The following is a 24400-nucleotide window of genomic DNA, read 5'->3' as shown; positions in this document are numbered from 1 at the left end:
ACTTGGAATCTGGCTAAAGATTATTTTACTGATATTGGAAGAACAAAAAGGATGCTAAGCAATTCACTTTTGGGAATCATAGTCAGAATCTAGGGGAGAGCTTCCGAGGCCTCAATATATGGGATTTGATAATAGACACATACATTGCTCTAATAAGAGCCGTGGCGGAAACTCTAAAGAGAATGACAGTTAGAGATCATCCAACAAAATTAATGTGAAATGAGAACATGGCTATTACTTGAACTACAAAGTTTATTACACAAACTTTTATTTTTATAATTTACAAGTCTTCATTTTACACTAATTTTCTTGTAAGGTCTTTATTTGTAATTCTTCAAAACTTCTACTTCTCGTCTTGAATGGAAGGTGTAATTGACTTTGGCCACATTTGCAGTGAGTCAAGGCTTCCTTCTAACATTTCTATCACTCTATTCATTATAGGTCTCTGAGTTGGAAATGTTTGCATGTACCACAGACCTGCGATGGTTATTTTTCTGACAATATTGTTTTCCTCAGTGGTCTTTGCCATACTTTGTGCCAAATCTTTGCCTTGCTCCAGTTTATCATAAATAGAACATAATTCTAAGTTAGGAAATAGGATTCCATGGTCACATCCTTCAACACGCCAACTATGTCTAATAACATCACTCCATAACTGTAAATATCATATTTATATGAAATCCCAGCTATATTTCTATTCCAAACTTTTGGTGCAAGATACTCAAGAGTTCTTCTAGCTTCTAAAAGTGAAATAATGCTCTCTTTTTTTCTTAGGACAAAGTTTAGCAAGTCTAAAATCTGTGACCTTAGGGCAAAAGCTTTCATCCAAAAGGATATTATGTGGCTTATGTCAAAATATAGAATTCGAGTGATGCATCCTCTATGCAAGTATTCAAGCCCTCGAGCTGTGCAATTACAATTTGTAACAAATTTTTCCAAGTCAATGACAAGTTAGTTTTATTTGCCTTATTCTGAATCAATTTGTCAAGAGATCCATTGCACATGTATTCATATATAAGAGCCTTCTTCTCACCTTTCAAACAAAATCCAAGAAGGGTAACAACATTAACATGAGAAGTTTTAGTGATACTGACAACTTTATTGATAAATTCTTCCCCATTTCCTTTGGAGGGATTTAAAATCTTGGATGGGATTAACAAATTAAACTTACACATGTATGGGATTAAATTTTGGAGAATTCTCGGTAGGATAAAATTTGGGTGGTTAACAAGGATAGGATTTCGGTGGTCAACATTTCGGACGCTACTGTCAATTTTTAGAGTAACATGTCCATTTTGACTCCTTACAAAGCCTGGCCAGTCCCTTTGTCAGACCTCCAGGACTTTGTGGCGATATTGCTATCACTTCAAAAGCATAGCATCTGATGATTGCTTTGATTTCGGCCACAAAGTCCTCCAGAATCCTCACACACGCAGCGCAATCCGTTGCTGTCCGCCAATCAAGCACAAGGCCCTTGTTCATAGCTTCTCTAAACTCAGTTCCCAAGCTGTTATTTCTGATCTCTTTCAATCACATTCAACGTCTCTCGCTCTCATTGTCTTCGCCCTTTTTTCCGGTGCAACTTTTCGAACTTTCGAGATGCTTTGGAATATCCTCTACAATTCCAATTATTGTCAAAAAATAGTGTGCGTCCATATTTTTGGATTTTTAGAACCGGATATTTTTTGTTGAGGTTTTTAACTATAGAAATATGAAAGTGGAGGAGCCCATATTCGAATTCGGTCATCTCCACCACCGGTAGCGGCAGGGTAAAGAGAAGACCTTTTTGGGTGTCGCCGAAGGCCGAATTCTCACCGCCCGTCGTCTTTTTGATGATGATGGTGCTTTTGATACATACTCTGATGGCGAAGATAGCGATCAATTTCGCCATGGTAGATAAGGGTATTTCTGGTCCTGACTTCCCTCAACCTCACTTAAAAGTAATATATTTTTTTTGCCAGAATTAAATTATCTCAACTCCGCATGGCTAATTTATGAATATTAAAAAATTAATTGAATCAATTATTTATAAATAATAAACACTATTTTTAATAATTATGTGTATTGAAAAAGACATAATTTTTACAATTACTGTGAAAATTAATTAGGAAGTAAAATAAATAAATATAAGAAACAGAATAAATTAAAAATTTTATATTTAAAACTAAATTAAATTTTTAATTAATTTTTACACTAAGCACGGAGGTAATATTAATTAAATATAGAAGGATTAGAGACAGAGCTCTAAACAAGTCAAAAGCAGAGTTACAAATTTTTATCGACTGCATGTTTAATTTGGCCATAACCTGTTTCAACATATATGTTGCATCCCGTTTAAAAAAAATGCATTTTTTTGAAAATAAGTTGCAATAAGTTTTTAAACAAATTTTAGATACTTTTGAAATATTCTTAATATTTTTATGTTAAAAGTAGAAGAGTAAAAAGACAAATTTACCTATTATAATGTTAAAAAAGAGCATCAGTCACCATAACGATGTATATACTTATCACAACGTTGAGATCGCCATCCCATCACAGTCCTCATCTCTAATCCCCCATTATCAATTCCCACCACCACCAGTATAGTGTATACGATAATCAAGTCTCTAGGAAGGATGCCATTCTCTGCTGTCATCGTTTTGCTTTCCACCAAGAAGTCAACAACAGTGAAGCGGAATTATCGTAGGCGTGCTTGATACGTTTAGTCGACAGATTATATCAGACCATGGTGCGCGGTGTGGGGATAGAGAGAAGGAGAGAGAGGAAGGATGAGAGTGAGACCTACAAAGTTGAGAGGGGTTGGACGTGGAGCATAGTGTGGGGAAGAGAGGATTTGTGGGGGGATTGACAAAGTTAAGAGAGATGAGCTGACAAAGTGGGTCCCACAAAATAAAAGGTAACGATGTTTAAGAAAATTAAGGGAGATCGCATTTATGCTTCGTTTTCAAATGTTCATATGCATTTTTTGTACTCTTTTTTGACATAGACAAATTTGTCCCTTTACCCAAAATAGAATTCATTATCTTCACATCTTGAATACTGAATAAAAAGGATAGTGTCTAGCAAATATTTTAAACTTTGAGATGAGCTGGCAAGTTCTGCTTCACCCAAAAGACAAAAGCAATTACTCCTCTACTTAAAGTTAGTTAAATAATTTAAGTAGATTAAAAACATTTGTTAAATTAGTTAATATAATATATTTTTTCTAAAACATCTTAATCACTTTTGATTTTCTCTGTTGAAAGAATATCAATAAGGTTCGGTTGATATTAAAAAAAATTGATAAACCTATGAAATGAATCTTATATATAAGACTAACGTTAACTCTCAAATTAGATTATAAATTAAATACAGAAGAGTAAATAAAACTTCAGAATATCCGGATCAAATGTTCCTGTTCAGGGTTCATTTGATAGAAGATTATGATTATACTTCAGTGAAAGTTATGAAATATCTACGCATGTAATTATAACGGTTTAGGGAATATATACAATAGGAATAATCGCAAAAAAAGAACCCTAAAAAAATTGGGCATAACGATTCATTTATAAAAATTATTGTTAAAATTTATACTGAAGTTGTAATTAGTCCCTATTTACAATTTTTCTATTTCGGCTGGTTTTTGTTGCGATTTTTCTTGTTATATATCACTCTTCCATTTCACTGTTTCCTTTTGATTCTTGACACTTATAAAAACCAATGTACACAATCAAAAAAAATTGAAGAAAATGGATGAAAATAATATATAAACTTTATGCATAATTAATTTCTCGTGTTACTCTTTAATACACAGTGTCAATTTTCTTTTTAAAAGTATGATTATATAAATGAAAATGATTCCTATGTTCGGGTATCATGCTGAAAACAATTGCATAGACATGATCCATGACTTTGAATTTATTGGTTGTTGAAGGAAAATGATTATCAAAATTCAAATTTTAGGAAGCCAAGTTCCTACTGAATTATCAAACATCTAAATCTATATTACCAGCAGCACACATTAAACACCTGTTAGCCAAAAACAAAAACAAAACCAGAACAAAATGAAGACCAGAACAACAATAAAACCTGCATCTGAGTTTCAATACTCTTGAGAACCTGCATTATGATGCTATGCGAATGCATCAGATTTACTTTAGCTTTGCACTTTACAATATCATTCTTCACTGTTGCTGGTACCTATCAAATTCTAAATCACTATTCCTATAGAGGGGGTATGATTGTGACCATATGACTAATTGCAAACCCAGATTTCGCCGTTTGGCTCCAAAACGCATTTTGGCCTGATGAAAAACGCTTGTCGTCTGGCCTCCTTGAACCATGTGGGATCCATACCCCACGATTTCAACTTTTCAAAGTATGAAATTTAAGGACCCATTTGGTTTATTACTGGTTCTCACCTTCAAGGAAAGAAAAGAAACACATTCACATACACTGCTCTTTCACTGTCAAGTTACTGCTGACCAATTTTTCTGAGTTAAAGTGCATGAGTTTGAAGTGGATTACAAGTCCATGATTTGCAAAATATATGAAGCAAGCGTACCTGTTTATATATAGCTTATGAATTGTTCATTTCTTATAGATTCTATATTATATATAAAAGATTCTGTCTAAAAGCTGTGTTTATGTCAGTCGTCAACACACTGCCGGCTTCCAAAAATATCAACAAAAAAAAAAAAGCAGCCCCATTGAAGAATGAAATAATGACAACAAATCTGGCTTTATGGAATTATCTCATACTGTCATCTAGCCATTCAAGTTCTAATCTTAAGGGAAGGGCATGACAGGTTTTGGTGGCATTTCCAATGAATCTAAACTTCTTTTAACAACAGAAACAGATTACAAAGGGGCAAGAGGAATTATTGGCGGGGATGAACATAATGGTTCAGAAAGTGATCAAAGGCCTTGGAAGGTGAGAAAACAGGAGAATGTCAATGTGCTCCGCTGTGAAGAGCTGCGGGTGAATTATGACATTTTTTTTTTTTAATCTCTCTGATGCTTTCTCCTGTTCTTTTAGGCCATAACATTGGTGATTAATTGTGAAGTAGTTTCTCTTCTTCTTTTTCCTTTTGTGATTGCTCCCCTCCTTTATGTAACCTAGCTAATTACGTTAACGAAAGCATCAGCGCAGACCACGCAATGCGAAGTCCATAAATTTATACTGTCAATGCGTACCCCCATAATGATGAAGAAGCTGTATAGCTTTGAGAAATTTATGAGGAATCAAAATATCCTTTAACAAATGAATAAGCCCAAATCATAATTAACTCAGACTCACAGAAACTTTTAAAATCCAATATGGTTAGTACATCTCAATGCTCTTAGAGGCCTCAGCTTCATAGCCTCCCTTTCCCCAACCAAAAAAACAAAACAAAACAAAACAAAAAAGAACAACCAAAAGAAACAAAAAACTTGGTAGCGACATTCGATAACCATAAATGCTAATGCCATTCTGTGAGACCTCTCCTGACCTTCTTTTCCACATTTCTGAATCCTAGTGTTCCTCCAGCAGCTTGTGGGGAGAGCTTTGAAAACCCAAAATCTCTGTTGTGGTAATAGGAGTGGTGGAAGATTCTAGTTCTGATCTTGGAGGAGAAGGCACGGCTGGTTTTGGTGGCATTTCCAGCAAACCGGGGCTTCTTTCTAACATTTGAATCACCCTACTCATTGCATGTCTTTGATTGGAAATGTTTGGATATACCACAAACCCACAATGGTCATTCTCTTTGCAATATCATTTTCCTCCACATTATTATCACCATTAAATCCCAAATTGCTGTCTTGCTCAAATTGAACATAAATATAATTGAGAAAATATTTATCAGTTGAACAATCGGTCTCAAAATTCAGGTTCTTTCTCCCTCCTGCCATATCTAATAACATCATCCCATAGCTATAAACATCATACTTATGCGAAACTCCACCTATGTTTCTATTCCAAACCTCCGGAGCGAGATAACCTATAGTTCCTCTTGCTTTTGAAATTAAAATGATACTTTTGTTTTTTGGACAAAGCTTAGCAAGACCAAAATCTGAGATCTTGGAACAAAAGCTTTCATCTAAAAGGATGTTATGGGGCTTTATATCAAAATGAAGAATATCCTCTATGTAAATACTCAAGCCCTCGAGCTATCCCACCTACAATTTGGTACAAATTCTCCCAACTCAAGCATAGACTACTTTGATTTGCATTGTTGTGAATGAACTTGTCAAGAGATCCATTGGACATAAATTCATGTATGAGAGCCTTTTTTTGGCCTTCAAAACAAAACCCAAGAAGGGTAACGACATTTACATGGTAAGTCCTACTAGCAATCTCGTTGATAAATTCTTCCCCATTCTGTTTTGATGCCTTCAATAACTTTACAGCAATAGGATAGCCATTGGGTAGTTTTCCTTTGTATACAGAACCATAGCCATCTTGTCCCAATTTATCTTTGAAAGAGTTGATCATTTTCTTGACACCTGTAAATTTATATCTAGTGAGAGCTAAAGGACCATGATTTCTAATGAAGGCCTCGATATTTTGGTCAACCTTAGATGTCTTGCATAATCCCATTCTTCGCCTCCATGATTTGTTTTTATAACAACAAATAGTAACACAAAAAAGCAGCAGTCCAATTGCTCCGCTAACACCTTTCACATATAGTAGCTAGGTAAATCACTGGGTAGAAATGATTATGAAAGTCAACAATTTCTGCAGTACAATATGTGGTGATAGATGATGCTTGAAAACAAAGTGTTATAGAATGAATGAGAAAAGATGTTTGTGACATGAGTCTAATGATCACCTAACTCCTTTTAGCGCGGATGTCTTTAAAAAAAGAAGCACACTGGTAATGCAGCATTGAAACAGAATATGGAATAGTCAATTGAAACATGAAAAATACTAGGCAAAATTGTAAAGAAAAAATATGGAGAAAAGGAGGTTTGATCCATTACCTATTATAAATTTTGGCTTCAAATTAAAGAATGTCTTGTAGCCGTGACCAAAGACAAGTCAAATTGAGGCATACATACAAAAACAAGGAAAAAAAAAAAGTGCATATATAGCCGTCTAAAGCACTGGACTCAGTCATGCAGCTATATGATTGTGGGCATTGATGAACTAAGATTCAAACTCCTCACAATACCTCGAACAAGGTTATTTTTATTACCTATGTTTAGTAAAAAAAATTCCTCCTAATTACAAATTCTAAATCAGAAAACAACCTCTCGTTTTTCTGTTTCCCACTTCCCAACACCATTTTCAGACTATTCTCGAAATGGCCCTATTCGTTAACTTCAATTATCCATGTTAACATCAATCTCATTACTGAATTAATGCCATTATGTCTTATAGATGATGCATACAAACACTATATATCATTAACTATTTTATAATTTAAGGAGTCACTATTTAAGTAAATCATATCAGGAAAATTCCCCACTATAATTGAGCATTAAGTATTGACTTTTTAAATCAGTGATTTTTATATTTCTATTTTTCCTATGGCATGCTTACTCATTCATTTTACCTGTTCACGGATTTATAAGGCTGAGTATGCATACTATTTTAGTGTTAAATATGACAACAATTCAAATTGGTAATTGGTAATTAAAAATCGACATCACTAAAATTTAATTGGGCCAGACTATATAACTGAGAAAAGGTGGATTACTGGTGAATCCAAACCCTACTAGCAACTAAAGTTGGGTACTTCAGCAGACCAATCACCTAGGAGCAAACAGGGTTACCAAGCGTTTTGGTTTACTTTCCTCCTACCACCATGGATTGGGCATTTATTTGATTAGCAAGGAGTTTTTCTAAGTGATCTCTAAAGTCTAAACTGCTACATTGTTGTAGCAAACTAAAAAAGTCTATGACAAGAACAGAACACCTATTTGCATGTGTCAGAGTAATGGAAGGGCCAAATAGAAGGAACAGAGAAAGAAATCATGCAGGTTAGTGTTTCTAGTTCATGCTAGTGTGCAAATAAGAAATATCCTATTAAAATATTGAAGGTGAGGATATTATTATCACTAAAATGTCCTTGAAGACATGTTCAATTACCAGATTCTTCCAGACCAAGCCATGTCAGAATAGATGTCCTAATCAATGATTTACCTTTCATTCCATGTAAATACAAATGGCAGATTTAATTCATGTTGCGTGCCACATCCAAAAGGTGATAGATGATTCAAATCCAAACTCTCCATGGAATTGCTATAATAGTACTTCAGCAGACTACAAAAAACTACGGGCTATAAGTAGTCTCCCAAGGTTTACTTAAAGGGATCATGGGAACGAGAGGCCTAAAACAAGCAGAAAAACAAAGAAAATAAAGGAAAGAAAAAGAAAAGAGAAATTGAGAAAAAGTCTCCTGTTAAAAATTTTTCAGTAAAAAAGATATAAATCAAAGTACAAGTACATGTATGTACAAAATTGCAAAATATTAATACTTTTTATGTATAAAAACTTATCAGATTTTTTTTCATCAATTAAATTTTAATGGCTATTTCCCCCAATTTTAAGGGGAAAAAGGTATACTAAATGTTAAAAAGGAACTAATTCATTGGTTTGTCTAAGTTGATGCAGGTGTGTTGTTGACTGTTAATTGCGCGTTCCGCGGGGCCACAAAATAGTCCTCCCTTCAAGACTTGACTTGCATCTGGCCCAAAAAAAAAAGAAAGAATACCATAAAGTAATAGAATATACTACTTCAATATCTGAATTATTTTTTGAAAGTAAGAACATTCAAAATAATAAATATAAAAATGCATTCGTACATTTGATCAAAATCAAATGTGCAAAAATCTTCTTTTTCTCTGGAGCCCTTTAATTTAGTAATATTATTCCATTTCCATGGCTAATCTGTATATATGAATATTTTTTCAGTTTTAAATATAAGAATTATTTTGTAATGCAAGTTGCGCTATAAAAAGTTATTATATTAATGACCAGAGAAGTACAACAATAAATTTATGGTTCAAGAAGTTCAGTTATAAATGTTTTAACCCATTTCTCATTAACAACTTTTGCCAAGATGATATCCATCACTAGTATAATGATGCATGCCTGAGAGATGCTTGATCCTAGCTTTCTAAAGCCATTATATATGTGTCACTTGGAATCTGGCTATAGATTATTTTACTGACATTGGAAGAAGAAAAAGGATGCTAAGCAATTCACTTTTAGGAATCATAATCAGAATCTAGGGAAGAGCTTCCAAGGCCTCAATATATGGGATTTAATAATAGACACATACATTGCTCTATAAGAGCGGTGGTGGAAATTTTGAAGAGGATGACAGTTAAAGATCATCCAACAAATTAATGTAAAATGAGAACACTGTACTACTTGAACTCCAAAGTTTATTACTCAAACTTTTGTATTTGTATTTACAGGTCTTCATTTTACAATAATTTTCTTATAAGGTCCTTATTTGTCATTCTTCAAAACTTCTACTTCTCCTCTTGAATGGAGGGTTTAACTGGTTTTGATGGCATTTGCAACGAGTCTAGGTTTCCTCCTAACATTTCAATCACTCTACTCATTGTAGGTCTGTGAGTTGGAAATGTTTGCATCCACCACAAACCCACGAAGGTTATTTTTTTGTCAATATCATTTTTCTAAGTGGTGTTTGCCCCACTTCGTCTCAGAACTTTGCCTCGCTCCAGTTTATCATAAATAGAGTCAAGAAAATAATTCTCAATTAAGAAATAGGATTCCATAGTCACATCCTTCAACATGCCAACTATGTTTAATAACATCACTCCATAACTATAGACATCATATTTATATGAAACCCCACCTATATTTCTATTCCAAACTTCCGGTGCAAGATATCTAAGAGTCCCTGTAGCTTCTGAAAGCAAAATAATGCTTTTTTTCTAGGACAAAGTTTATCAAGTCCAAAATCTATTATCTTAGGGCAAAAGCTTTCATCCAAAAAGATATGGCTTTATCTCAAAATGTAGAATTCGATTATTGCATCCTCTATGCAAAATTCAAGCCCTCGAGTTGTCCCAATTACGCTTTGAAACAAAATTTTCCAAGTCAAGGACAAGTCAGCTTTATTTGCCTTATTCTGAATCAACTTGTCAAGAGATCCATTGCACATGTCTTCATATATGAGAGCCTTCTTCTTGCCTTCCAAACAAAATCCAAGAAGGACAACATCATTAACATGAGAAGTTCTACTGATAGTGGTAACTTAGCTTCATTGGTAAATTCTTTCCTATTTCCTTTGGACGGATTTAAAATCTTTAAAGCAACAGGACAGCCATTGAGTAGCTTACCTTTATATACAATACCATAACCATCCTCTCCCAATTTAACTCGAAAAGATTTGGTGATTTCTTGATATCTGCAAATCTATATCTTATGAGAGCCAAAGGTTCTTGGTTTTTAATAAATGCCTCAATTGTGCTTTACCATGTCAGTAAATTGATTTAATTACATTTGTAATTTAAAAAAGTTTTATTATGCTCATTTAAATTCTTTCTTAGCAAATACCAGCCGCCCTATTCTTTTTTTTTAACGTTGGAAATACAAAACATCAAGAACACTAAAATTATGATATAATTAATAAAATTATAATGAATCTTCCCACTTAAGTTGATGATCACATTCGCTTCTATAATACTTCTTCGCATATAAGATGATGATGCCATAAGCTTCTACACGGCTCCTCTTATAAAAATAGTTGCATCGACCATTGTTCCGGCTTAATGAACTATGCCAGCTTATTTGATGGGCTAATTGGCTAATCTGATGATGTCTTGCGTCTCACACGCATGCCCCAAATATTACCTTTTCTATTTCTCATTTTTTCCTTTCCCCGACACTCATTCTTTCTACAACTCATCTCTCTCTCTCCCTAAATATTTTTTTTTTTTTAAATGAAATTGATGATAAGGTTCTTCGGGCCTGCTTAATGAGTAATTTTTTAAGGACCACGTGGAGTTTAAGGTAGCTGACGACACTATGCTCGTATGGATTGATCAAGCACAGTCAGTGCAGAAAGTAAGGGTGGTACGTTCATCCAATGTGTTTAACAAATTAAACTGACACGTGTATGGGATTAACATTTAGAGAAGTCTCGCTAGGATGAGATTTTAGTGGTTAAACAAGGACAGGATTTTAGTGGTCAAACAATTTCAGACGCTACTTGTCAATTCTTAAACTAACATGTCCATTTTGACTCCTTACACAGCCTGGCCTATATATTTGTCTAACTTCTATGATGGCAAAGAAGCTGCATAGCTTTGAGAAATTAATGAACAATCAAAATATCCTTTGACAAAAGGATAAGCTCAAGTCATGATCAACAAGTCTAAAAATGTAACATGCTAAGAATAGCTCACTGGTCTTAGAGCCCTTGGCTTCATAGCCCTTGCCCCCCCCCCCCCCAAAAAACCAAAAAAGAAACAATTTAGGAACGACATTTGATAACCATAAATACCATACTATGAGACCCCACCCCTACTTTTTCAGCATTTCTGAATCCTAATGTTCCTCCAGCAGCATGTGGGAAGCGCTTTGAAAACCCAAAATCTCTGTTGTGGTAGTATCAGTGGTGGAAGATTCTAGTTCTAATCTTGGAGGGGAAGGCATGACAGGTTTTGGTGGCATTTCCAATGGCTCAAATTTTCTTTCTAACATTTCAATCACCCTACTCATTGTAGGTCTTTGACTTGGAAATGTTTGGATGCACCACAAACCCACAATGGTCATTCTCTTTGCAATATCATGTTCCTCCGTGTTACTGGCTCCATTACATCCCAAATTGCTGTCTTGCTCAAGTTGAACATAAATATAATCTGGGAAATATTTCTCAGTTGAACAATTGGTTTCAACATTCATGTTCTTTCTCCCTCCAACCATATCTAATAGCATCATCCCATAGCTATAAACATCAGACTTGTACGAAACTCCACCTATATTTCTATTCCAAACTTCTGGAGCAAGATATCCTATTGTTCCTCTGGCTTCTGAAATTGAAATGATGCTTTCTTTTTTAGGACAAAGCTTAGCAAGACCAAAATCTGAGATCTTGGGACAAAAATTTTCATCTAAAAGGATGTTATGTGGCTTTATATCAAAATGTAGAATTCGAGTGTTGCATCCTTTGTGTAAATACTCAAGTCCTCGAGCTATCCCAATTGCAATTTGGTACAAATTTTCCCAAGTCAGGCATAGACTATTCTTATCTACGTTGTGAATGAACTTGTCAAGAGATCCATTGGACATAAATTCATATATGAGAGCCTTCTGTTTGCCTTCAAAACAAAACCCAAGAAGTGTAACAACATTTACATGGGAAGTCCGACTGCTGCTGGCAACCTCATTGATAAACTCTTCCCTGTTCTCTTTTGATGCCTTCAATAACTTTACAGCAATAGGGTGGCCATTGAGGAGTTTTCCTTTGTATACAGAACCATAACCACCTTGTCCCAATTTATCTCTGAAAGAGTTGGTCATTTTCTTGACATCTGCAAATTTATATCTTGTGAGAGCTAGAGAACCATGATTTCTAATGAAGGCCTCAATATTTTGTTCATCCTCAGATGTCTTGCATAATCCAATTATTCGCCTCCGTGATTTGATCTTACAAGAAAGCAGCAGTCCTATTGCTCCACTAACGACTACAGCAGTAACACCAACTGAAATGCAGAGTGGTAATGGCTTTCAGTTAATGTACTTGTCAAAAGAAACTAATATAAAGTAAGTTAAGAAAAGAACTAAGAGAAGATCTATCACCTATAATGAGTTTATTTCTTAATGCACGTCCTCCTGTTCTGGCTATTATACACAGAGAAAGCAAAGTGGGGTTAGAGACGTATTAGAACCTGTATATGAAGAAAGAACAGAACAAAGGATACGAATATAAAAAGTTATCCGACTTAGCAATGGGAAATTATGAAATGCAGATGAATGCATTAACATTACCACTAACTTTTGAGATGAGTTTTATCCTTACAGAAGCAGCAGAGTTTATATTTATCAAAACCACAGCGTTCGCAGCTTTTAACACAGTAGTGAAAACCAAGTTCAGGTGCAATCCAATTCAAAGTAGACCCCATCTTTAAAATATCTGTTGTAAGGCTCCATCTGATGTGGTTGTATTTAGATTATACAGAAAAGAAACAGTAAAAGCGTTACGACCATCATCCTCCGTATTGTTTCTTTTGATGGCCCCACTGTACCTTCGAGTTAAGTTGACAAGTTGGCTATACTTGGGACTTGCGAGTCAATGCAACTACTTCGTTGACATCTCTAATCTCCAAAATAACCCTCAAGATTAAGTAGTTTCCAGACCAATATAATTGCCCTGATTCAGTAATCTTGCCTGGAAAAGTCATTTCCTTGTCGTTGACGCTTTCATGCTATTTTTTCCCCAAAAAATTGATTTTTTATTTTAAAATAATTAATTAAAAATTTTAAATTTAAACCATCCAAGTTAAATTTGGGTGCTCATTACTTGAGCAGTACTGCAAACACAAAGCCTTTTCATATTAAAACTCAAGCTTCGCAATGCAAATCAATATGTGGCATCAGATATTTGTCAGTGGAAATGCAAAATAACACTCTTTATGGAATAAACTTTCGAGAATAATGAGTTTTAGGATTGCTATGGAAATATAATTATTTTAAAATTATAATTTTTTATTAAAAAATAAAATTATTATTGACAAATTATAAAATTTTAACGAACACCTTTAGAAATTATTATTCATTTTTTTAAAATGAAAAGTCTTCAGTACTTTTATTATATCTAAAAAATTATTAATTTTCACCTCTTCCAAAAAGTTATATTTTTTTTGAAAATTTTAAATGCTTCTTCTTTTTTTAATGGGAAAGAATTATTTTAAAAGTACGGCCATGCTCCGGAGGAAAGAAAAGGTGACATGGAGGATTACCGGAAGGCCTCAACGAGAACAAAGGAGGCTGTAAATATCAAACTTCATGGTGCCAAGGAAAGTAAAAGCGCCAATCAGTAATGGTGGCATCACAATGACACTACTGCGGGGCAACACCTAAATGGCCCCACTCTACTTCCCACTTGAGTTAAATATCTGGCTATGAGGTGCAAGATAAGGAAGACGTGCCAGACTGAAATATGGAATTCCATGACTTGCAAGTCAAGGCCACTACTTCGTTGACATCTAAAATCTCCAAAATACCCTCAAGATTAAGTAGTTTCCGGACTAATAATTGCCCTCGTTCAGTAATCTTGCCTGGGAAGTCATTTTCTTTACTTTTAATAGACGTCTTAAAGCTATTTTATTGACAATGACACTTAATTAGCTTCTTATAAATGGTTGGATCGAGTACTAGCTTCTCGCCCACACACACATAGTGAAAACATGTTCGTGGCAGATGCCATCTGACAATTAATATTCAAACTCAAGTATGAATGCGGAACAAAAATTAGTAGAAATGTATTATTAAGGAAAAACGCACAAAAGAAGTGAGAATAGATAGAATCCCAGGCAAAGAAAAGTTAAAATCAATCCTGAGAAGTAAACAGAACGTGAGATGTACGTTCCTTGACCCATTCAAATCAAAAGTGGAAACAAGGCCTTTCAAATCAAAACTCCGGCTTAGCAAGAGTCCATTCCCCACTTGAATTCAAATTAATTTATGGCATCACATTGATTCGCTACTAGAAAAATGGAAATGCAAATGACACTCGTTGCAAACTAAACATCCGATAAAAATGACATTTAGCATTTATATAGAAAAATAGTTTTTAAAATGATAATTATTATTGGCAATTTATAAAATATATGGAACATTTTTAAAAATTAAAAGTCACCCATACCGCGATAATATCTAAGAAAATTAATAATTTAAATTTTAAACAATAATAGTTCAGAAAGCAACTACTTTTTTTTCCCAGACAGAAAGCAACTATATTAATCTTCACCTCTCCCAAAAAAACTCTTTTGAAAGTTTTAAACACTATTATTTTAATTTTTTTATGGAACAGTATCATTTTAATTTTCATAAATCTATGACCTGCCACGACGGCCCCACCGGCTGCAAAAGCACGGCCATTCTGGGTGAAAGAAAAGGAGCGATGGAGGATTACAGGAAGACCTCAACAGGAACAAAGATGCTGGAAATATCAAACTTGATCGTCCCCGTGAAAACTAAAGCATAATCGCTAGAGAAGATGGGTTCATCGTAGCTGGTCAAATAGGTTCCAGCTGTGATTCAGCTGTCTAGTTACCAGTTAATTGAGTTTCACCAAACAAGCCGTTGGGGCGTTTATTCCCTTGATCTTACTGAAGGCAGTCAAATTGAATAAAGGCGTCTCTAAAGTCTAAACTACTAATATGCAATCATGGCAGCACAAGCGCAGCATATAGCTAAGCATAAATATGGCGTGGCAAGTAATAAGCGAAAACTCTGAGAGGATAAAAAGGGGAGAAGAGGAGAGGCGCTTACCGGGAGAACTGGAACGATCGAAGGAGGGAAGAAACAGAACAGTTAAGAGGATGATGCCCATCGGGGCAATAGCAGATAAACGGAGACGTATCATTCGACCCACATATTCCATGAGACTCCCAGCATTTTCCGCAAGACCGATCGACATCATACTGCACACGAAACCCTTTACCCAAAGCTTCTTGAAGGGCTTGGATTTTATGTCGAGTATACCCATGAGATTCTATTGAAAGCGGCACCTGAATACGATGCTTACATTTGTCAAGACCGTGCTGGAATGGCATGTCAGTATGGACATCTTCCGAATAGAAAGCATAGTTGCGAGAATTAGAATTAGAGCTTGTCCAAGGGTGGCATGGAAATTGGACTTCCCCAGCGGATTCCTCTGAGCAGTGGTAGAATAGGGTCACGTTCTTCACAGACGGCTCATCATAATGGAAGAGATTGAGAGGGGTGCTCACAGAAGTGTTCGTCGGAAAAGAAGAACAATTATCATAGACAAAGTCTGTTCGCACCAGTGTCATCCTGTAAGTGGATGAGTCAATCTGTGTGACATTGAAGGTCTGTGAATCGATGTGAATGGAAGGGAAGTTATCTTCATCTTGGGGACAATCTAGCTGGAACCCAGGTCGGCCACAATAACTTTTGTCTGACCAGAAGGGGTAATCGATATTTCGAACTTTTCCACAAGGGGATGGTCCGCACTCCCAGTGTTCCATGCCCGGTTGAGAAAGGGAAAGCGGGAAAGAGGAAAGGAAGACGAAGAACGTGAGGAACTGCACATGGGCCTCCATTGTTAACTCCCTGGTTGATTTATGACAGCATGCAGGCTGGGCTAGCTCAGCATTTATCAGTCACAGCTTTTGGGTCAAGGCAGACTTTGACTTCACAATGGGAGGCTGCGATCCTCTATCATCATTCGTTTTCCTGATTTTTCAGGAACAAAACGCCTCAACCCTAAAAATCCTATCTTCCTCCACATCCCCCCGGGGCGGACAAGTCCTTCCCCTTGTTTCATAATATTATTTACTTACGTTATTTAATATACTATAAGAATTTTAGTTAGCTAATTTAAATAAATTAAAAAATTAATTAAGATAGTTATTTATAATAATTAAGTATTATCACTAATTAAGTGTATTTACTAGAACTATCATTATTATATAAATTATTTTTAAAAAAATAAATAAATACAAAATATAAATTAACTGATATCTTATATTTAGAATTAAAATGAAATGTATACAGCTTTTATATTGAACACGGAAACTAGTATATAAAAAGTAGATGTTGACTATTCAATGCGTATTCCAGATGGCCACAGGTGAAAATGTCTTGCACATACTCGTTAGGAAGCAACCACTCCCTTTCCCCTCTCCTTTTTCAGACTATTTTCAAATTGGGCCCCTTGTTAACTTTCATTACTCTTTCTAACAACAATTTTCTTTTCAGGTATAATTCAAAATATATCCAAATCATTTTAAACTTGAAACTACTTTTTTTTTTTACCAGCAAACTGCTTATTCATTAAAAAAACAAATCTTAATACTGACATGATACCATTAAAGTCTTATAAATTATGCATACCAAATTACCAACACTATTAATATTATTTTTATACCGATAAAATTGAAATATTTTATAATTTAATAAGAAGTCACTATTTAAGTATAATCACATTAGGGAAATTTTCAGTTGTAAATGAACACTAAGCATTGTCTTTCCTAAAGGTGTGATTTTATATTTCTATTTTACCTATTACAAACTTGCTCCTTTTCCCTGTTCAAAGGCTTTAAGGTTGGCTGTAGATACTGTTTTGATATAAAATATGATATATATTCAAATTGATAATTAAATCTACCTCATTAAATTTATTTTGAACGTACTACAACCAAGAAAAGTTGGATTACTGGTAAATCGAAACCCAACTGGCAACTGAGCTGGGTACTATAGAAGACCAATCATATAAGAGCGAACAGGGCGACCAAGCCCTTGGTTTGTTTCATCATGGATGGGGTATTTATTGGACTAATAGCTTTTAATTATGTTAAGACTTTTCAACTATCAAATGTTCCCAGCGAACAAGCTCAAGCCTTAATTAACAAGGTGAAAGTGAATGAACTGAAATAACATAAAGAAGAATCTAACTTCCTAAGAATGAATCATGAGTGCCTCAGAGTCTCCTCAGTGACATCGTCAGCTCTTGTTCATGGAGGGTACTGATTTTTTCTAAAGATGTAACAAACCAAAAAATTCTATGACAAGAATAGAACAGTGATTTGCATGTCGCAGAGCAACTACAGGGCCTAAAGAAGGAACAGAGAAAGAAGCCATAAGAATGAAACACATGAAGATGAACCTCACAGTGTAGAACTAGTACACAGGGAATCGATGCAACAGAAATTGATCCAAAAAGAAATCTTGCTTTTCTCCATCATCTCTGCACGAGGTGTTGTTCCGGCCGATGGAACACCGAGGGGCACAGTCATAGAATATGGTCATGGTCACAACGGTTGTGTCGAAAGGAAACAGAGCTGGGTCCAAAGAACTGTTGGTGAAACTGAAAGAACAATTGTCGTAGTTTGGGGTGTCCCTTCGCACCATTTGACGATATAACGAGAGGGATCGAAACTATATAGTGGATTCCTTACGTTAGAGAATGAGTGTCTAGTGGTGTTTTCGATAACCACTTACCGTAACAGTTAAAAGGAAACAGGGGATGAGGAGAAGAGACAGAACCTAATGGAATTAAAATAATTATGTAAAAAAAAAAAAATTAAATCTAAACTATATAAATCTCATCTGGACAATCCAGTTAGGATGAGCTCTGAATACTTATCTTTAAAATGAGCACCTAAACTTGTTCTAAATGTAATGGAATTTCTTACCCTTTTTTTTTTTAAATTTTCAATGCCATGTAACTTGGTTGTTTAGTTCAGCTCTCTTCTGGTACGTCCTACTCTGCATCATACATTATGTAAAACCTATATCAAACTATTAAACCATACTGAATTTCATCTCTTTCATCATAACACGGACACACTACTCTTCCTATAATATAAAATTAGCTCCATTAGATTAAAATTTTTATTTATTCAATCTTATTCGTAAAATTTAGCGAGCTTAAATGAGTTAGACCATAAGATCAAATTTGAATTAACAACTCTACTAATAAAAACACAGTAACAACAACATCGTCAAGATATAAAGTTCATATTTTGGTGATTCCTAAAACGTGGTGCCCAATAATTATTTAACACATAGCTGCCTCTTCTTTTTTAATTTATTTTTCCTAAATGTCCTATTCTGCATATTATAATATGTTAAACCAACCAATTCAATTAATATATGAAAGGGGAAAGCTACCTAACCTGTTTAAGAAAATCAAACGCTACCATCCAAAACAAATTAGGATCATCATTTTGTGAAGCTCAGAAGAAGAAAACATACTCTGTTGTGACAGCAACAAGGGTTTTGGTGTTGGTGCCTCTACTGGGTCATCAGGAAAACAAGACCCACGCTGTTCATAACTTTGATTAGGACAGAAACATGCGAACCTACCAAAACTATTATCGTACCCACATCTCCCACCTGAAATTTTGCAATCTTCACACTGCCCTTCTTCTGTCAGTTCCCATTTAACCTCAAAACCTTGACCTATAATATGACTAGGATCTTCAGGATCCTCCATGAAACTTCTCGCTGCCTCCCCAAAAACAGGAACTGTAATACTAATTTTGCATCCCAGAGTGCTCCAGTTGAACCATTTGTCGCTGATCAGCATAAAGTATGCTTTGCGAGGATTACCATTTATGGGGCAGTCAAATGTCATGTTAGTCGATAGATTCACAGGAGGAGGCGTGTAGTCTAAAAATTCACAGTCGTATAATATGGTAGAGTTTACATTATTGGAAGTGTAGTTGAAGAAAGCATAACACAAGGTGATGTTGTTGAATTCGGTCGGACAGTCGGTGCCCCACAAATCCATGCTTGTTATTTTAAGAGTTCTTGTGGTTGAATTGACATCGATGACATTAAAATTCTGGGACGCGATGTTCATAGTAACATTGTCTCCTTCACAATCCAGCTTGAAGTTTGCATGCCCGCAATACTCAAGCCGCGAACCGAACCAGAATGGGTAACTAAGGTTGGTGAAGTTTCCGCAGTTAAATAGCTCGCAAGCTTAGTACCGTTCATCAGCAATGGCGAAATATTCTGGGAACAAGAGAATGAAGAAGAGGAAGGTCTTGAAGAGGAGAAGTTGAGAGGGAAGAACACAATTAGGATGATCCATGTACGGTATGATTGCAACGAAGCTGTGTGTTTGAAATGGCCAATAGCGATGACGGGAATATAATTAAATCAAAGTCAAACTATAAACCCTTCATGTAATGGGCCTCATGAGGCTCGATGAAGATGGCTCTGACTCCTTGAGGGCACACGAATTGCAGACGGCTCATATATCCATTAGCTTCACACCCACTGGTTTGGATTAATACGAATATTATGAATGACACAGAAAACGTGAACCATAGACCATTCCATATACAAGACTGGACTTTCATATAACATTACGGAGTATGACCAAATAATAATAATTAAAAAAAAGAGAGCATGAGGGGTGATTTTAAGACGAAGGTTGATGGAAGAGATGAAGGGTTATCTCTGTTGATAATTACTTGAAACAATTATTTCCCACTTAAAATACTGTGTTATTAAACAAAACGAGTTTTATATACAAGCGGTCCATCAAATGGCGTGGCAAGTAATAAGCGAAAACTCTGAGAGGATAATAAAGGGGAGAAGAGGAGAGGCGCTTACCGGGAGAACCGGAACGATCGGAAGGAGGGGAAGAAACAGAACAGTTGAGAGGATGATGCCCATCGGGGCAATAGCAGATAAACTGAGACGCATCATTCGACCCACATCTTCCATGAGACTCCCAGCATTTTCCACAAGACCCATCGACGTTATACCGCACACAAAACCCTCCACCCAAAGCTGCATGAAGGGCTTGGCTTTTATCTTGAGAATACCCATCATACTCTATTGAAAGCGGCACCTGAATGCGATGCTTACATTTGTTAAGACCGTGCTGGAATAGCGTGTCAGTATGGACATCTTCCGAATAGAAAGCATAGTTGCGAGAATTAGAATTAGAGCTTGTCCAAGGGTGGCATGGAAATTGGACTTCCCCCGTGGATTCCTCTGAGCAGTGGTAGAATAGGGTCACGTTCTTCACAGATGGCTCATCATAATGGAAGAGATTGAAACGGGTGCTCACAGAAGTGTTCGTCGGAAAAGAAGAACAATCATCATAGACAAAGTCTGTTCGCACCAGTGTCATCCTGTACGTGGATGAGTCAATCTGTGTGACATTGAATGTCTGTGAATCGATGTGAATGGAAGGGAAGTTATCTTCATCTTGTGGACAATCTAGCTGGAACCCAGGTCGGCCACAATAACTTTTGTCTGACCAGAAGGGGTAATCGATATGTCCAAGTTTTCCACAAGGGGATGGTCCGCACTCCCAGTATTCCTTGTCCGGTTGAGAAAGGGAAAGTGGGAAGGATGAAAGGAAGAAGGAGAAGGCGAGGAACTGCACATAGGCCTCCACTGTTAACTCCCTGGTTGATTTATGACAGCATGCAGGCTGGGCTAGCTCAGCATTTATCAGTCACAGCTTTTGGGTCAAGGCAGACTTTGACTTCACAATGGGAGGCTGCGATTCTCTATCACATTCATTTTCCTGATTTTTCAGGAACAAAACCCCTCCATCCGTTCGGTACGAGAGAAATGGAAGGAAAGGAAGAGAGGGACAAATTTTAATGAGTTTGTTTTAAAAAATTAAAGAAGTGAGATTAGAAAATTTTGATAAAAGGAAAATATAAAACAAAAGAGTAATTAAAATTAGTTTAAAAAAATTTTTAATCTCACTTTTTTAATTTTTTAAAATCAGCTTATTAAAATTTTTTCTCTCTTCCCCTTTTCTCTATTTCCTTCATACTAAGCATACCCTAAAAATCCTCTTAATCCTAAAAATTTATTGTCAAAGGGAAACGAAAGAAAAGGGCCTTCCATTTGGGAGGGATTCCGAGGGGAGGAGAGTGGCGTGGTAAGGAAGGAGAGATGGGAGGAGCGGTAAATTGGTAACTGTGACTTGTGAGGGGGAGAGTGAAAATCTTCGAAAAAATTTCACAGAAGAGGGAGAGCGGGAGAGGATGAAGAACTTGGTTCTCAAAAGTAATGAAAATAATAGAGAGAGGGTGACATGTGGGCTGGCACATGAGAGAAAAAATATTTGAGCTGTCAAAATTCTATTGGCCAGTACATAAATAAGGCGGTAAACTGGGTGTATGTGAGAATTTTTCTGGTTTACTTATACCCCGTACAATCATGTTGGATTGGGTATTTATTTGATTAGCAAGGAGTTTTTCTGAGTGATCGCTAAATATTTAACAGATCAAAAAAGCCATTGACAAGAACAGAACACTGATTGGAATGTGCAGAGCAATAGAAGGGCCAAACAGAAGGAACAGAGAAAGAAACCTTCTCTGCCACCGTAATGGAGTCGGCTTCCTCCCCAGAAAGGATAGAATATCACTCATAAGTGCGGCTGCGTGTTACGTGCTTATGACCACCTTTTTGACTCGGGGGATTGTGGCAGAGTCGTTGTTAACAACAAGAGGTAGAAGAAGAAGGAGGAGTTGCAGAGTGTGCATGGAAGAATGGGACTATGGAGGTTCATTGTGCTGGAGAATGAGAGTGGCAAGCGGTGTTTTCTGCGACCACTTATTGTGACTGGGTCCAAAAACAGAGGAAGAGGAGAAGAGACAGGTCCTAGTGGAGTTTATTATTATTATTTTTTTAATCCCTGCAAAAGCATAGCATTTGATGCCCTCATTACCATTTACCAAATCAATTTGCAATAATTTTTTTAAAAAACTGTTGTCCCAAATTTTATTTTTGGCTGTAGTTTATGTCTAAGTTAAAACGGGAATAAAGTAGCGAGTCTCTCAACTTGGAAATTTAGGAAGGAGGGGTAGGTTGACCAACATGCCATTGCTTTCTAGTTACAAGAAGCTTCTTCATATGACTGCTTAGAAATTTACCATTACAAAAATTGGTGAACTAGATAAATCAATATTTATTTTTTCAGACTACATCATAAATTTGCATAGAGGGTTTTGCAAAAATTCAATCATTCTAAGGCAGAGATTATTTTCTTTGTATTGGTACTCAAGCTAATTTATTTAACAGAAGTAGGATGCTTTCTGTTTATAACCTCATTATGTTTACCATAAAGGAAATTTTGTATATGATATGGTCTTGCAGCTGAAAAATTGATGAGTGGAGGAGAAGATAGGGACAAGAAAAGGGATGAGAATTTATGTCACAGAACTAACATCAAACTATAAGAGGATGGTGGTTGATGAGATAAAAGCAAGGTGATTGAGAAAAACAGAGGACAAGCTTTCCAAACCAGAAAAAATGATGATGAACGACATTGGAAGAGAGAGAGAGAGAGAAGCTTTCCCATCCAGAAACACAGATGAGGAATGAAGAATCAATACAGCAAAGCTAATCTCGGAGATGAAAAGCAGAGATGAGAGTTGGGGACTAGCGATGAACGACGAATTCGAACAAAAGCTCTGTAATGAAGAGTGATGACCGGATTCTACCGTTGAGTTAGGATCTATTTTTGTTTTCTTTCTCTTAAAAAATAAAATACCTAGGCCGCTCCTTAGAATATTTTCTCCGCATCATATTGCCCAGTCAGCACACCATGTAAGCAAACATAATGGAATTAGTGTCACATATGTCAAATTAAAATCTTTAATTGCTGCTCTAAGTCCTTTTCAAACTATAAGGACTAACATTTTAAATAAAAATAAACTTGAGGGATCAAAATCACAGGTTCTAAACTTCAGGAACTAACACTAAAATGAAGCTAAACTAGCGTGAGCAAACGTTGTATTAACCTTTAAATCAAAGTCAACTATAAACGGTTCATTTAATTGGCCTAATGAGGCTAAATCTAGATGGCTTTGACTCCTTGAAGGGCGCGCGAGTTGGAGACGGCTCATACATTCATTAGCTTCACACCTTCTGGCTTGGATTAATACGAATATTATGAATGACACAGAAAATGCGGAGCCTAAGACCATTGCATATATAAGACTGGACTCTTGTATAACATTATGGAGTATGACCAAATAATAATAATAAAAAAAGAGCATGAGCGGTGATTTTAAGACGAAGGTTGATGGAAGATGAAGGGTTCTCTCTGTTGCTAATTATTTTGAAACAATTATTATGGATGTAAAATACCGTGTCATTTGTAGGTAGATTTTATACAAAACGAGTTTCATATGCAAACGATCCATCAAATGTCATTTCAAAATGCTGATTATTATATATTTCTTATTTATTAGTCATATGGTCAGAAGTCAAGGCATCTAATTGCCTATTTCTCTATTAGTTCTCTTTTTAAAAATATCAAAATATGGTTCTTTTCTCACCAACAATTTCTTGCTTTTTTTTTTTGTGTTTTCCTTCCAATAGGGTTCTAGATTGGGCTATGCCGTTTCTATTTGCGCCTCAGATGTTTTGGACTTTCACATGTATTAGGTCAATAATTGGGCTCCCCATGTCAATGAATTTGCCTGCCGCGTGAGATCAAGCACAGAACACGGCTTAGCCGCAAAACGGTCCTAGTTAGAAATCTCAATCTTGCGAAAGTACCAGTCCTTAGCCAGTTTGAAGTTTGAGCTTCCTATATGTCAAGGCACATTTTCATCAAAACCGCTTCATCACCGACACGTAACTACTACCTCAGTTTTCACGGGGCAAACCGTGTCAGAATAAATAGTAGTAATAATTTACCTTTAATTTCCTTCCATGTGCATACAAATGGCAGATTTCATTCATGCATGCAACAACAACCCCCCCGGGGGGGTT

General features: G+C 35.9%; 3 protein-coding genes across 3 annotated transcripts in view; all 3 read right to left on the bottom strand.

Moving 5' to 3' along the window:
• LOC114748761 (LEAF RUST 10 DISEASE-RESISTANCE LOCUS RECEPTOR-LIKE PROTEIN KINASE-like 2.5) overlaps nt 1-24400 on the bottom strand; it is a 31693-nt gene that overhangs the window by 6901 nt on the left and 392 nt on the right. The window contains exon 2 of the mRNA XM_028937216.1: nt 12746-12787. Coding sequence (XP_028793049.1) covers nt 12746-12787 — 42 coding nt within the window. The remainder of the gene's footprint in view (nt 1-12745; nt 12788-24400) is intronic.
• LOC114748786 (LEAF RUST 10 DISEASE-RESISTANCE LOCUS RECEPTOR-LIKE PROTEIN KINASE-like 2.5) lies at nt 11327-12560 on the bottom strand. Its single transcript, XM_028937246.1, has one exon. The coding sequence runs from the start codon at nt 12464-12466 to the stop codon at nt 11492-11494; it is 975 nt and encodes a 324-aa protein (XP_028793079.1). The 5' UTR covers nt 12467-12560; the 3' UTR covers nt 11327-11491.
• LOC114748795 (LEAF RUST 10 DISEASE-RESISTANCE LOCUS RECEPTOR-LIKE PROTEIN KINASE-like 2.7) lies at nt 15425-16483 on the bottom strand. Its single transcript, XM_028937252.1, has one exon. It carries the CDS (start codon nt 16231-16233, stop codon nt 15436-15438), a length of 798 nt encoding a protein of 265 aa, XP_028793085.1. The 5' UTR covers nt 16234-16483; the 3' UTR covers nt 15425-15435.

Source organism: Neltuma alba, unplaced genomic scaffold (genome assembly GCF_004799145.2).
Source record: "Neltuma alba isolate B1F8T4 unplaced genomic scaffold, ASM479914v2 tig00000931_pilon, whole genome shotgun sequence".
Classification (NCBI taxonomy): domain Eukaryota; kingdom Viridiplantae; phylum Streptophyta; class Magnoliopsida; order Fabales; family Fabaceae; genus Neltuma; species Neltuma alba.
This window is presented reverse-complemented; position numbering and strand designations above follow the sequence as displayed.